General features: G+C 36.6%; 1 protein-coding gene across 1 annotated transcript; it reads left to right on the top strand.

Moving 5' to 3' along the window:
- Positions 1-373: 373 nt before the first annotated feature.
- LOC135683910 (uncharacterized) lies at positions 374-14,091 on the top strand. Its single transcript, XM_065199304.2, has 7 exons — positions 374-601; positions 3,469-3,565; positions 4,275-4,343; positions 9,462-9,587; positions 10,312-10,451; positions 11,404-11,471; positions 11,642-14,091. Exons 1-7 carry the CDS (start codon positions 585-587, stop codon positions 12,667-12,669), a joined length of 1,545 nt encoding a protein of 514 aa, XP_065055376.2. The 5' UTR covers positions 374-584; the 3' UTR covers positions 12,670-14,091.
- Positions 14,092-15,072: the final 981 nt, after the last annotated feature.

The following is a 15,072-nucleotide window of genomic DNA, read 5'->3' as shown; positions in this document are numbered from 1 at the left end:
CCGCCGAGATCATTAACAACAACTTTAGCGCCTCTTTTTGCAAACTCAAGGGCATATTCTCTTCCCAGTCCACGTCCAGCTCCCGTAATTGTAACAACCCGACCATCAAACCTTTGCAAAGACATCATTATACGCCCCAGACTGGAAACTTTGTCGCGCGCCCGCGATATATTGCCCGCGCACTCAAATTTTCCATCCGCGCACTTTTGCATTTGGCCGCGCAAAGTCCCTATTTAAATACATATCACAATAATAACAATACAGATTTCTTTAAAGTGCGTGATTTCAGGCGCACAGTCAGGCGCGTGACTTTGCCCGCGCAAGAAACAAAGTTTCCAGTCTGGGATACACCCCTGTGTTTTATTAAAAGAAACACGTCCTTCAATGTTCACCAACATGGGGACAAGGGTCATTTTCAAAGAATTGTCTCGATACAATGTCAGCCTCGTTTCGGATGAAATATGGGGCAGATCGATGGAAAGATGGAAGCAAAAAAGTGTCCAAAATCGTCTCTCTTTATTTGTTCTTGACGTTACGGTTTTTTTAAAAGAGTAATATTTTAGTGGATTAACATTGCTGGAAAAATGGCTCATCTAAAAGGGTAAGTTATTTGGTCGTGTGGACTTTCTTTTCTTGAAAGTATCTTTTCTATGAAAGTATCTTTGAAAGTATAGTTTCTTGAAGTGTCTTTTCTATTATTCAGAATTGTTATTCCTAGTTTAAAAAAATGTTATTGTTGTTTATTAATATTGTGTATTGATTTATAATTACTTCAAACAAAATTCACAAAAGATGGCAGATGGCTCGAAAGCCCCTATGTATGGGTTATTTTCACGTGTCATTCAGCTATAACTTTATATAGATACAAATAATTATTTTAAATATCTGAACCTTGTATGTATTGAAGTATAACTAAAATTTTATCTTGATTAATTGTTTGATTAGATCAGTATATTGTAATTAAGCTGAGAATACACTTGAAATTGAAATTGAATTTAAATTGAAGTAAGAGCTATATATATCTGCATGTAATTGTAAGCCTAGCCTATGTGTCTATGCATTATTAGATTGAATATGGTACACAGGGGCGGCGGGTAGTGTTATTACCGTTATTACTGTAATAACACTTTTTCCAAAGTCTTTATCAGTTTGATGCATTCGTCTGCTAGACACAACCAATGACGTAGAAATAATATGGTATCTGTCCTCTATTCATCTGAAGGGGATGATAATTACCTGCTAATCCTTAACCACAGGAAGCCTATTATGTTTTTCAATGGTATTTCAAATCGTTCAAAACTAGTTCGAGGCTCCCGGTCTCATTATTACTTTTGCGTTTCTAATAACGGAAACAGCAAAGTCTTTGTCACGGGACTCACCGTTGACGTAAAATTCAATTGTTCTTGGTCCTTGAAATAAAGGAGCCTAGCAGCCCCGTTATCACTTCTGGGATTCTAATAACGCGGCCATTTACCTTTTGCCAGTGCTGTTTTATGATTTTGCTTGTAAGTTAGCTGTTTCAAAATGAATCGTGTTGTGGAAGATCAAGTGAATGACCATCGTCTAGGTGTTCAAAGTGTTATTATTTTGAAACGGGTGGAACTAACTCATTAGCAACGTCTCGAACTGAAAGGCCGTGCCAGATATATCTCGTCATGTATTTTTCTATAATAAATTTTTAGCCTGCATCCTTTCAAGTTTATTTGTACATTTGTAAACTGTAGCTATTCAAAATGTTGCAAGTTGCTTATGTAAAGGCATTTAAAATGAATGATGAACTGAACTGAACCTTGAATGTGTTCAGAGGGCTTTCATGCAGCGGTTTCCGTTATTACAATCGCGATTCTAATAACGGGCCCACATGGTGGCTCAGAGGAAGTGGCCGCCAAATATTTTTCACGACTAATCACCGCTCGCAAGCCCTTCTGACAAATGTTACAGCCCTCCAGTTTGTTTAAAAAGACCAACAGGAAATCAGGCTCTTCATAGATTTCTTTTTTATATGCGAGCAAGGAAGTATCTGCATTTATTTTCTAGGAGATACAGCACTAAAATTGCCAATTAACTTAAAACTTTCAGCATTCGCTCAGATTCTTAGTTGCTTACAAAAATGTGTATACCCGACCAATGTATGTCTTTTAGTGACTTTTTGTTTGTTGTTTAGAGTCAAATGAAGATATGCATATTTCCCCAACGTATGGCTAGGCCAAATTTGGGGGGGGAGTGTTGTAAAACCCTATACCCCTCCAGCTGAGGAGGTTCAAAATTCCTTCATAAAGAAATTGTTAATTTTCCTTTTTCATGCATGTTCCATACGTTTGAAAAAGTAATACCAAAAAAAATTTACTCCCAGCCGCCCCTGATGGTACAGCTGGTCTGAGAAATTTGTTTGAAATTATCACTGTGCACTTGTTATGTGCACACTTCATAGTCTTGCACACTGCACACTTAAGAATTTCAAACACACACCTGAGATCTCAGGCAAAATTGTCCTATTTCAGACCTACCATATACCACAACTTGTTGGTCACACAAATTGCACATGAGTCGCTCCAAGCGACAAACAATAGGAAGTACAAAGAAACATTAAAAATTGTTAGGTAGAACAAAAATTCTCACGCATTTGATATCTATGCTAGTTTTCAGCATGGTAGAAGGCTTGCTTCATTTCATATTACGAGAATTACACATAAAGATTTCTCAGAAATGAAACATTTTTATATTTGTGCAGGCAAGCTTGTTTTTTACACAATCTGAGCTAAAATTTTCAGTAAATAATGTTCCCAGTAACTAAGAAATTGGTAATAGCCAATATAAAGGGTAATAGCCTTGCAATTTCCAATATGCTTGTTGATAAAATGCCAAAACAGTAGCAGGATGCAGGGCCCACACCACAAATTGCAAGGTGGATGGGCCAAGTTCTGTAAGTTGAACTTGAATTAAGTGCTCCAAAACAGGACCTCTTTGGAAATGTTATTGCATACCAAAAAAATGGGGAGGCCATGGCTCCTCCAACCCTCCCCCCCCCCCATCTTTCCACTTCCATTCTGTGTTGTAAGACAGTGTTACAACATTTTCCTGATCAACATTCTTCAGCTACCCTTTCTATAACTGTATTGTTTTCTATGTTTCCATTGCTAAAAGAAAAACAAATGTTGCAACCTACTATCATCTCATTATCAGCTTGCACTTTAGAGTGTCAAAATGCTTGCATATTTGAAGGATTTCTATTTTCTAGAGCTTTTCAGCTTTTGTCCTCCATTTTTATCAAGTCCACATCACTCTTGATTAACTTTCTTAGTTGAAAAGCCCTTTGAAGGTTTAATAGAGATTTTGCAGCAAGTAACATCAGATCATGCGTCCATAGAATTCAGTTTTTACCACACAATCAACAAATCTTACCAACTTTGCAATAAAATTCCTATTAGGAATAAATAAATTGTTTAATATTTTTACATTTCTTTTTAGATATGGCTTGATCATTCCAAAGTCATCAAAAGGGAAAGTCAGTAAAATTGGGAAATCAGCTGCCGTTTTTCAGAATGACTCAAGTGAAGAAGATGAAGTATTGCTTTAATTATTATATTATCAACATTTGAAATGGGATATATGTCCCCCATTCTAAATAAATCATTAATTTAGCTCTTCCTAAGAAATATTTTGATTCTTCGGGCAAGGCACTGAACAGTTACAGAACAGGTAAAACCCAGCTAAAAGCATTGAAAATAAATTATTTGATTTGAAGCTGCACTACAACTGCTTACAAACAGCTTTAGCACTGAACATCTTCATTTTTGTAACTTTCCTTTTATGGTACTAGTTGTGAAGCCACTGTCTAAAGAGTTGAATTGCGAGAATAGCTAAAAACATCTGAACTACAATCCAAAATGATGTCCAAAAATGTAAATGCTCATTTTCTAAGTATGGTGACTGACTTCTGCTGCTTTAGATAACTACAACCAACCAGTCAATATTTTTGATAATCTTTGTCACTGCAAAAGAAAATATGGGTCCAATTCTGCCAATGTAGTCATGTTAAAAAAGAAAACATGTTTAAAACTCCTCTGTGATGGGGAGGGGGTGGGCTTATGATACCTTTGATTTTTCTGGCTCAATCTCAAAATAGACTGTTGTTGTTAGTAACATTCTGCACGGAAGTTTTTTATGATTTTGTTTTCTTGAATTTGAATTTTTGTGCTCTTTAGTAAACTTGAGTTGATCTGCAGCTAAGATTTGTGATAGATTTGTGACTTTTTGTTCCAAATTTTTTGTAGAGTAAGAAAAAGAAATTGATTAACCAAGAACTGAATGCTGTAGCAGAGAAAAAGAAGCAAACAAAACAGGTGAGATTGACATAATTTTTGAAGATTTTTTTTAGGTTGTTCATATTTGGGAAGATTGTCTGTTGTTCAGCCTCCAACTGTTTAACCATATAACTGTCTGTGGTTTGTCTTAGGGTAGCCATTTATCCTCCAAAATGGGACAAATTGTACATTTCATGATACAACTATGAAATCTTAGGTACAGGTTCACAATTTGACATGGCAAATAAGATGAGATACAGACCCCACTTCAAAACGCCCCCAAATACTATTTTCAGACTGGGGTACTTGTACCCAATCCTCTTTTAAGTATTTCTCCATATCTTTTAAACCATGCATGTCATGAACCCAAAACTTCGTTTTCTGATGCAATTTGACCTTGTAAATAAGATGAAAGACAGACCTCATTCCAAAACTGTCGCAAAAGCTATTTTTAGACTTGAGTACCTGTACCTAATCCTCATTTTGGTCTGCCTCCATATCTTTGAACTTTGCATGTCATAAACCCAAAACTTCATTTTCTGGAGTAATTGGAGACTGTAAATAAGATGAGATGCAGACCCTGCTTCAAACGAAAATGCAATTACAACTACAACCTTGACATGTACCTATTACAACTGAAAAAATCTTGACAAAACAGCAGCAGATATTTTATGTTTGTTATATGGTAACAACAAAGAACCTGACATACATAAATAGCCTTTCTGCTTATCATCATGCTTACAAAATCTGCACCATACAATACCAAAGAATGATTCTCTTCACACAAGTAGAACAAGTATTGCACTTTTGAAAAACTATATTGAAATTCTGTAAATATTCTGGTCACACCCTCAAAATCCTCGCCCAAAACTAGAGCTTTCGATTTTCAATACAAAAGATTTTACACAGCAAAACTGCATTTTATTTTGAATTTAGCACCCTTCATTTGGTCTAGTTACCCATTTTCAGCCATTTGTGTTGATTAGAGAAAAATATAAAGAGGATTAAGTGTATATAATCACTTCGGTGTCACACCCTAAAAATTCATGGAAACGCCCAAATATTAAAAGTGCTATAACTTAAGATATTAAGCTGAAATTTTGGAATTTTACATATTTCAACGAGATTTGTTTGCTCACAAAAATGATTGCATTCTGAGGAAATAGTGGTTACAGTTTTCAGTAATCCTGGATGATTCGATATGGAATGACCCTAGTCCTCTTTTGGGCTTTAACCAGGAAGTTAGATTTCTGGTGTAATTCGACATGCTAAATAAGATAAGATACATTACCCATTCAAAAAGCTCGAAAAGTTTTTTTTAGAAAAGTTTTTCATTTAGTTTTTAGACTAGACCTGTACCCAATCCGCTTTTGGGTCTTCCTCCTCCATATCCTTTAATCTATGCAAGTTATGAACCCGAAACTTTGTTATCTGACGTAATTTGACATGCTAATTAAGATAAGATGTACCTAAAAACGCCCCAAAAGCTTTGTAACCCCGATGAAAGCTGATACTAGAAAATTTGTCTACGTGAAGAGTATTTCAAGTTCAGGACATGAAAGAGTCGCAATCAAAATGATAGACGCTGATGTTATCATAATAGCAATTGCATTGTTTCGTCAACTTAGTTTAGTGCAGCTTTGGGTCGAGTTTGAGACAGGAAAAGAAAAAAAATGGTTACCAATCCACGCATTTCTGCTGGCTACGACAGTTTCTTAATTTTTTTGGAAAATGCAAAATCTGTTGGAAAGATTATTCCTGAGGTTAAAGGACCTTTCGTTGCTCTATCAAGTGCTACTGATCAGCAGTGCTGAGAAGAAGGGAGGGGGTCGGGGGGTCGGGAAAGAGGGGCTGAGAAACGATAATTTCAATTATAGAAACAATAATGATAATATTCTATGAATGCAGCAAGGTAGAAGCAGTTTGAGTCTCTGACTGCTTGAGTGTTAAAGGCCACTGATATTTTTCTTAAGAATTTCTCATCTTTGTGGGCTTGGGCTAAAGAAGTTTAAAAGCTTCTGAATGCTCCGAACATTTGATTGTAACAGGGCAATATACAGCAATATGTACGCCATACAAATTTGCTATAGGGTACGCATATCTTTTTGCAACAGCGTGTCAGTTTTGATCGAATTTAGTTAACGAATTCCTTTCCGCGGTCCTGCTGATTAGTGGCTTAACCGAAGTAGGTTTGAGTTCGAGCAAGAGTCCCTAAGTATTTTGATACAGGTTTGTTTGCATAAGTTAATATGAAAAGTGGTTTGAGAAGCAAAAGTTCCCCAGTTAACACGTTACATTAAGACACTGATTTCGCAGAAACCAGGGGTTTCCTTTTAAATCAAACCATTCAGGGGTGGATCCAGGCGGCTGCGACCGTTGCAGTTGCAACTGTCGGATTTAAGGGGAATGATTTATTTCAGATTCTTGTAATTTCCATAGTAAAGTTTAATAATTAAGTTCCATATTCCCGGAATATTCAACTTGTTGGTGAAATTTTAAGCAATGACAGTTTCATCCTCTGCATTTTATGCCCTTTGAAATCGATGTTCAATAGCAATATTCCTTGCGGGGTGGCAGAGGCGATGAGCCGCTAAAACAACCTCATTGGAGTTTCAGCGGCTTCTTCCCCATCATTTCCGAACCTAATGTCCATAGCCCCATGCGCAGCAACAGTGAAGTGCTAGAAGTTTAACGCCGATCAATAAGCATTGATTTTGGAGGGTTGCTAAAAATGGCGGGAGCAACCTTGTGTTTGAATGGAAGAGTTGCTGGGGGTTGCATGACCGTTGCAGGCCATTCAAAAGCACCTTGAAAGTTGCAAGTCAATTGAATCGAGGATACGACAGGGTACTAAGAAACTGGAAATCGCAAACATACTGGTGTCGTGGCAGTTTTTCCGATTGTTCATGTTCTTTTCCTACAATTTTAAAGGGAAACGGACAATAACTCTAGGGAAATATTTACAAACGAACAGAACGATACAATATGCTTCAATCAAATATAAAGTAAGGTGCCTTAGGCTTGAAAAGTAAACATGTTTTGTCATTATTGGCTACGAAACTAGATTGCCTACACTATAAAGCATGTACATTTGTCTCAATGTCTTTAACAAGGTGTTCAACAGATGGTCGCTGTTTTTCATTCTAGGCTGTTGTCACTTGCATCAATTTTGCTAATGCTACTGTTCAGGAAAGATAACTCTTTTGATGCATATTCAAATTCTTATGGTGAACGTAGATGACCCACACAACAGAAAGCACGCATTTGCCTTGATGTCTTTTACAAGGTGTTCAACAACTGTTCACTGTTTTTCCTCCAAGGCTCTTTGCATCCATGTTGCAAAATGCTACTGTTCAAGAACTCTGTTGATGCAAATTTAAATTCTTCTCACGAAATTAGATAGTCAGCACAATTGAACACATGCATTTGTCTTAATGTCTCCTTAAAGATATTCAAAAACTCTTCGTTGTTTTTCACTTCATACTGTTGTCGCCCCTGCACCCATGATTTAACATTTTGCTACTTTTCAGAAAGATAACTCTGTTTTTAATGATACTTAACCTATGCACCTTGGCTATTTGCATCTAGATAGGGCGTGGCACTGGTTGTAGGCCACACCCTTTACCACCGCCTTTTTTCTTCTGCAAACCTGCAATAGTTAGATTTTTTTCTGGATCCGCCTCTGCCATTATTTGTTCAAGCTTATTGTGTCACAGATTTATTATATTTTTTGGATAAGATTTCTTCGAAAATGTAATGCTAGAGCCTTCAAGAGATTAGAAAAAACATTAGGCAGCTTTTTCCAATGCAAGGTAAATAGCTTTTTTATTGAACCAACCCTGACGAAGGCAGTCAAGGTACGTTTTCCTTTTTCATCGGAAAAGTCTCCCCTTTTTGTCCTCATATACCTCCGGCGTCCCTATTTTTCTATTTGACCCCGAAATATCAAAGATTTTGAACCATTAAATTCAAGCTCGATTCATTGATTTAAACTCTCCACTTTGAAATTTGTGGCGTGGGTCGTAAATTCTTTGGCTAAGCGAAAATTTTGCAAGAATGAATGATTTTGAGTATTTGCCTGATAATAAACCTCTTTGGTATTTCTCACTATCTGAAATTGTTTTGTTTCTTATTGATATTTCTATCTCTTTATCACTTAAAGTGTTTCTTTTGCTGATTTCTTTATTTTTGTCTGAGTTTGGGAAAAAATATAGTTTTTCAAGGGTCTCTAACAAGTATTCCTAAGGGCCCCGAGCTTTTCCGTTACGCCATTACTATTGATGCAGTTACCAATAAACAAATGTTGTTGCTTCAGAGGTACTGGTTTTGCTGTACGATCCGCCATCTTAGCGTCTTTCATTGAATGAAGCAAGAAGGTTCCATTTACAAAAAAATCGAGGACAGTTGAAGCCATACCACCAAATGAGGATGCTTTGCATCAACATACACTTTGGTCAGCATTTCAAAGAGGGTGAGAGTAGATACTTGTTTTTGAGCTCACTGGTAACCAATTGCTACGTACGTGCGCAGAAAACGAATTTTCCGAATTGTATCAACCTTTCGCAAGCAAAGCAGGCCTATTTTATGGATGGCGATTTCTCCAAAATTTTCATATTAATTAGCGTGTCAGATTACACCAGAAAATGAATGTTCGGGTTTAAAACTTGCATCGTTCAAAGATATCGAGGATGAACCAAAAAGGACAACTTACAGGTGCCTAAGTCTAAAAATAGCTTTTGGGGCTTTTTTCAAGTGGGTTGTGTATCTCATCTTATTTAGCATGTTGAATTACGACAGAAATCTAAGTTCCGGGTTAATTTCTTGGATGGTTTAAAAGATAAGACCCAAAACAGGACTGGAAACAGGTACCCCAGTCTAAAATTAGTTTATTCGCCATGTTAAATTGTGTACTAGTACCAAGTTTCATGCTTGTACCATAAAATGTACAATTCAACTGGTAAGCGACTCCACTATCTGACTACTGCATTTTGCATTTAATACGGGCCCAAGGCAAATGATATAAGGCTTTTTATTTTCCATCTTATCTTTGAAGAAGAAGGTAAACAGCAGGTTGAAAGAAGAAGATCCATTTATATTGCTCGGTATGTACTCATTGAATATTCACATTGCTGGCCACTAAACAAATCTTTTCCTTAGACCAAAGAAGACATAGAGAGGGCATTAAGAGAAGACCCGAATGTCTATAAATATGATGAAATTTATGAAGAAATGGAACAGAAAAAGCAAACTGTTGGCTTCGAAGCCAAAGAAAAAGACAAAAAGGTAGATTTATCATAATCATAATCATCCTTGTTATAGCCATTATCTACGCGTGAATTCGCGACGAGTAAAACGTGTCACATGATAGTCACGTGGTATCACACAACTGTGTTCGCGTGTTGGTGTGCGCAGTTGTTCGTTATTTCTGGCTGCAATGATTACTAATAATGTTATCACTTCTGTTGTGGTACTTATCGTCGACATCATTATCAATCATCATTGTAATTTTCATCGCCAACAATAATCTTTCTCTCCAACAGCTGTAACAATGCTTGCCAAATGTCGGTACACTAAGCTAAAATTTCGCATAAGCTCGGTAGCATCCCCCTTGAAACAATTTTGAATAACAACAGTGCCAAAGCTTGAAATTCAACCAGTGTTACTCAGTCATCTAATGTGAGTAAAAAGCTTCCCAACCAACATTGTTTTCGGGGGAGGGGAATGTTTCTGTATCTTACGGCCGGAAACTTTTATTTCATCAGAATCTTTCATTGACTGCAAGGACTTTTGGTAAGGATTGTAGCATCATAGCAGAACATCAGAGCTGCCTGGTAGATCTAGCAACAAAATTATCATGTCACAAGAGTTATCATTCAGTGTGTTTAGTCTTTTACCTTATATTGTAGAACCAACATGGAATCTTTAGTGACGGGTATACAAATTTAATTTGTAAGCTCAACTTTCATGTATTTCTTACAATTTTAAATATGAAAATAAATATTTCAAGCCCAAATATATCGCCAATCTGCTGAAATCAGCAGCCATGCGCAAAAAGGAACAAGAAAGACGAACAGAAAGAAGTGTACAAAGAGAAAGAGAAAAAGAAGGGGACCAGTTTGCAGACAAAGAGTCTTTCGTCACCGCTGCGTATCTTTTCGTCGTAATGCGTTTAATCATTTGCTGTAAGGGTTTGCTAAAATTGTCTGACAATTGCAAGTAGAGTGTATAACAAATCGATTGGAACTTGCGTAACAGAGTTGATGTGTGCATCAGGTATCCATCGATTCCTCGTTTTAAATGAAGCCTTAGAAGACATTGAGAAATCAAGAATAAATTTTTTCCATGTTGACGACATTGCAATCACAGATAAAGGTGTTGAAGGTGCATGCGATAAGGCAACAAAAAGCAACTCAAAGGATAGAAATTACAAGCCACTTAGAATGGTGCAAATGACTTAGAATGATTTATTTGAACTAGCCTATAATCACTGATATCTGGCCTAAAACTCAAGTTGATTTGTTCGAACGTTCTCAGTGTATGATACAGAAAATGGCCCAAATGAGAATGGATATCCAGGTGTGGAAAGAGATTAACATAAAATGATGATTTGTTCTTTGATTGGTTACAGTTTTGACTTGTAATATTGAATTATAACTTGACATTGTAATTTATGTCATGCAAAGATAACTGTATGTTGTCTTATCTGGTTCATCAGATTTTGTTATCGTGATAGCGCACAGACAATGTGTAGTTGAATTTAGTGACGGTTTCAAATGTGACTTCAAAGAAATCCAAGTCAGAAAAGTTCTGTTTCAACATTCTGGCACAATGCTTCTGAGTCAGATAATGCTGACTTTGTTTTTGGAAAGTAATATCAATTTTATTGGAGCTAAATGTCTAGAGTTGAATCTTGTGTACTGAAGACTTTCCCTTCATGAGAGGAAACTACCAAGAGGAAAACAGGGCTACAAGAGGATCAGATCACTTCGTTGTTAATGATAAACATTATTTACTAGATTAAAGAGCAGTTCTTGTAGTAAGGTAGTGTGAACCTCATTGTTGCATGTCATTTAGTTTTATTTGACTTAACACTTAAAAGATATCGACAAAAAATGATAGAACAAGCAGAAGAGGAAGAGAAATTGCGGAGACAAGATGAATTAGACGGTAGGTGTATTTAGGGTTTTGTCGATTAAGCGAAAACTTCAATATAGCACGAAAAAGCGAGAACGTAGCAAAGAAAGAGCTTTCTGTTAGCAGCCTATAGGTTCTTTCATCATTTTTCGGGCTATGATGGACAGTAGTATTTTTCAAATCTTTCTAACCTTTCCTTTTAGCTGCAAATGACGTCACAAAACAAAAGGATCTCTCCAAGTTTTATCGGAACTTATTAGATGGCAATGTCTCGATGGGTGCCCCTGTTGAGGAGCAAGAGCATTCCAGAGTGATAGAGACTAAAACTGCCGAAAAGAACAAAGAAAGTGGTGAAGAAAAAGTAGCAAAATACTCAACTCCCGAAAGTGAAAACGAAGAGGTGAATAAATTTTCTAGAGATAAATCTTCAAACAAAAAGGGAAAACAATATCATAGCCGTGAAAGGAGCCCTTCAGAAAAGGCAAGGGGAAAACGTAACACATATCGCTCTTCTGGAAGTTCCTGTGAAGAAGCAACAGGGGACAGGCAACCCGTAGTTAGTGGAAAGGCAAATGAAAGAAGAAGAGGTGAAAGGCGGTATAGAAAAGGAAGAGCAAGAGATGAGAGAACATCTTCATCTGAGTCGGACTCGGATCATGTTGAGAGAAGTAGGCGAGAATCAGGTACTAATAAGAACTCAAATGATGACAAATACTCTTCAAAGTCGAAGTCACCGAATCATCGCTACAGTAGAGAAGGTTCTGGTTCCAAAGACTCTACTGGTCGCCTAGACAGAGATGCAAGAATTCAATCGCATTCTAAGCATGGCCGAGAAGGAAGCCAGGCGCATGATGAAAAATATCAAAGGGAGAAAAGATCAAGAGAAAGGTCTAGAGAATCTAGGCGAGAGAGATCTAGCGAAAAGGGTAAGAGGGAGCGTTCAGGTGAGGGAAACAAACGGCGACACGCTTCAAGTGGATCTAGTCCTGAAATTTCTAGAAAAAAGGACAAGGGTGGTAGATCTGTTGAACGAAAGAATCAAAGCGATCGTCAATATTTGGAACAGAAAACTGAAAGCAAAAATAATGGAAAGGAAACCATTAATAAAGAAAGATCGAAAGTATTTGCAAAACGTAATGATGCTGATAGCGTTTTGGGTGCTAGGGAACGATATTTAGCGAGGAAGCAAGGCAGGATTGTTCCAATCACGCACGATGATGACTCAGATTAGCTGTTGTTGGTTATGCCGCAGAAGGAAGCCTTCCTTAACAACAAAATGATATTCTTGACTTGAATTTTACCGTTCAGTTTCCGGTCAAAGCCCCAGTATCATTGGCTTCGAACGGTAGTAACTTTATGAACGTCCTTTGAGATTGAGCCAGCGTTTGAAAAGGCCGATGATCAACATTTCCGGAATTTTAGTCTGCCAACGCTCGCCTTAAGATCTTTTTTTATTTGTGAAACTATGAATTGGGAAGATCAGTTTTTGATCGAAGGGCAGGTAAATAGCCTTAGCTTGTGCACTATTTGATAATAATGTTTGATTATTAGCATATTTTTTGCTTCTGCCTTCATTTCTTCATATGCATTAATCAGTTTTCTTATACAATTTTTTTCTTGCAATAATGCTGAATCCCACACAGTAACTGTGTAGAACCATCTGGTTTCCTGTTATTGGGAACGCTTTCTAAACAAAAGCTCAGAGATTTTAAAGTAGAAAAGGCCATTGATAATTGTATTTGTAGTTGTGCAATTTAGCTGCTAATTTGCAAAAAGAAGAGATTTGAGATGTCCAACTCAAGCTACTTGCGTTTTGAACTAAGCTACCAAACATTATTTAGGTTGTGTTTTTCTTATACCTGAAACATGTATACAAACGATTTAAACATTTTTGCCAAGTTTTAAGCAAGCAGAATTAAATTTACGTTTATAAAGAACTATTTGACATAATTTGATAAGTTTCTGTACCAAAATAAAATTGAGTCCCGATAAATTGGACATTTAAGAGAACCTTAAAAGCAGTTCGTGTTAAAAAGATCAATTTGCTAAACCAGATTAATCCATCATTGTTGCTAAACCAGTAATATTTAGTGGAAGTTTGTGACATGACGGGCTCGTTAAACTGGGATTTCACTACATTATAAAATCATATAGTACATTTGATAGAAAAATAAAACATATCTGAAAAATGACCGCCAATACCAGACAAAAGTTCCTTATAAAACAATTTTAAATCATTGCAAAAGATCTAACGGTAACATTCTTAACTTATCAATACCCCTAGCTATTGATTTTCATACTCCGAAACACTGGCTGAAAAAAATTATGATAGACTTGGTCGAAATGTCCTTTTTAATACTTCATTTTCGTGGCATCGGCTGTGTATACATATAGAACCAGCTGGAATTTGAGTAATGGCCTACTGATACGCAAATTCAGACAGCAATTACTTTCAAGTTTATTCAGCATACTAAGCCAATGTTTTGTTTATTCAAGATAATTCCTCTATATATTGCTGTGATATTTTATCGTTATTCCTTGTCTGTACGTTGCTCTATGGAAATTAAAGTCAGAGTGTCTGTATATTAGTTAGAGTTTTTTGACAATTACTACTCACCAATCTGTATTAAGTTCTGTTAAAAAATTAAAGTAACTCAGTGTCTTCTTGGAGCCCAGTAATTGCAGCCTGCATGAAACTTAATGTAACTATGTGAAACATCGATAAACAACTTAGAACTCAGAGTTTCAATTTGAAGCCAAGTAATTGCAGCATGCCTGAAACTAGAAGTAACTACCTAAAACATCGATAAACAACTTGGAACTCAGAGTTTCAATTTGAAGCCCAGTAATTGCAGCATGCCTGAAACTAGAAGTAACTACCTAAAACATCGATAAACAACTTAGAACTCAGAGTTTCAATTTGAAGCCCAGTAATTGCAGCATGCCTGAAACTAGAAGTAACTACCTAAAAAATCGATAAACAACTTAGAACTCAGAGTTTCAATTTGAAGCCCAGTAATTGCAGCATGCCTGAAACTGGAAGTAACTACTTGAAACATCGATAAGCAACTTGGAACTCAGAGTTTCAATTTGAAGCCCAGTAATTGTAGCATGCCTGAAACTGGAAGTAACTACTTGAAACATCGATAAACAACTTAGAACTCAGAGTTTCAATTTGAAGCCCAGTAATTGTAGCATGCCTGAAACTGGAAGTAACTACTTGAAACATCGATAAACACCTTAGAACTCAGAGTTTCAATTTGAAGCCCAGTAATTGCAGCATGCCTGAAACTGGAAGTAACTACCTAAAACATCGATAAACAACTTAGAACTCAGAGTTTCAATTTGAAGCCCAGTAATTGCAGCATGCCTGAAACTAGAAGTAACTACCTAAAACATCGATAAACAACTTAGAACTCAGAGTTTCAATTTGAAGCCCAGTAATTGCAGCATGCCTGAAACTAGAAGTAACTACTTGAAACATCGATAAGCAACTTGGAACTCAGAGTTTCAATTTGAAGCCCAGTAATTGTAGCATGCCTGAAACTGGAAGTAACTACTTGAAACATCGATAAACAACTTAGAACTCAGAGTTTCAATTTGAAGCCCAGTAATTGTAGCATGCCTGAAACTA

Source organism: Rhopilema esculentum, chromosome 7 (genome assembly GCF_057945365.1).
Source record: "Rhopilema esculentum isolate cy_ngs chromosome 7, ASM5794536v1, whole genome shotgun sequence".
NCBI classification, from domain to species: Eukaryota; Metazoa; Cnidaria; class Scyphozoa; order Rhizostomeae; family Rhizostomatidae; genus Rhopilema; species Rhopilema esculentum.
Note: the sequence above shows the minus strand (reverse complement) of the source record. Positions and strands in the feature narration are given on the sequence as shown.

What these genes read in the sequence shown, in the direction of transcription:
- LOC135683910 (XM_065199304.2), top strand. An exon ending in GAGTCTTTCGTCACCGCTGC is followed by an intron (nt 10,452 to 11,403) that starts GTATCTTTTCGT and finishes AACACTTAAAAG; the next exon opens with ATATCGACAAAAAATGATAG. An exon ending in GAGACAAGATGAATTAGACG is followed by an intron (nt 11,472 to 11,641) that starts GTAGGTGTATTT and finishes CTTTCCTTTTAG; the next exon opens with CTGCAAATGACGTCACAAAA.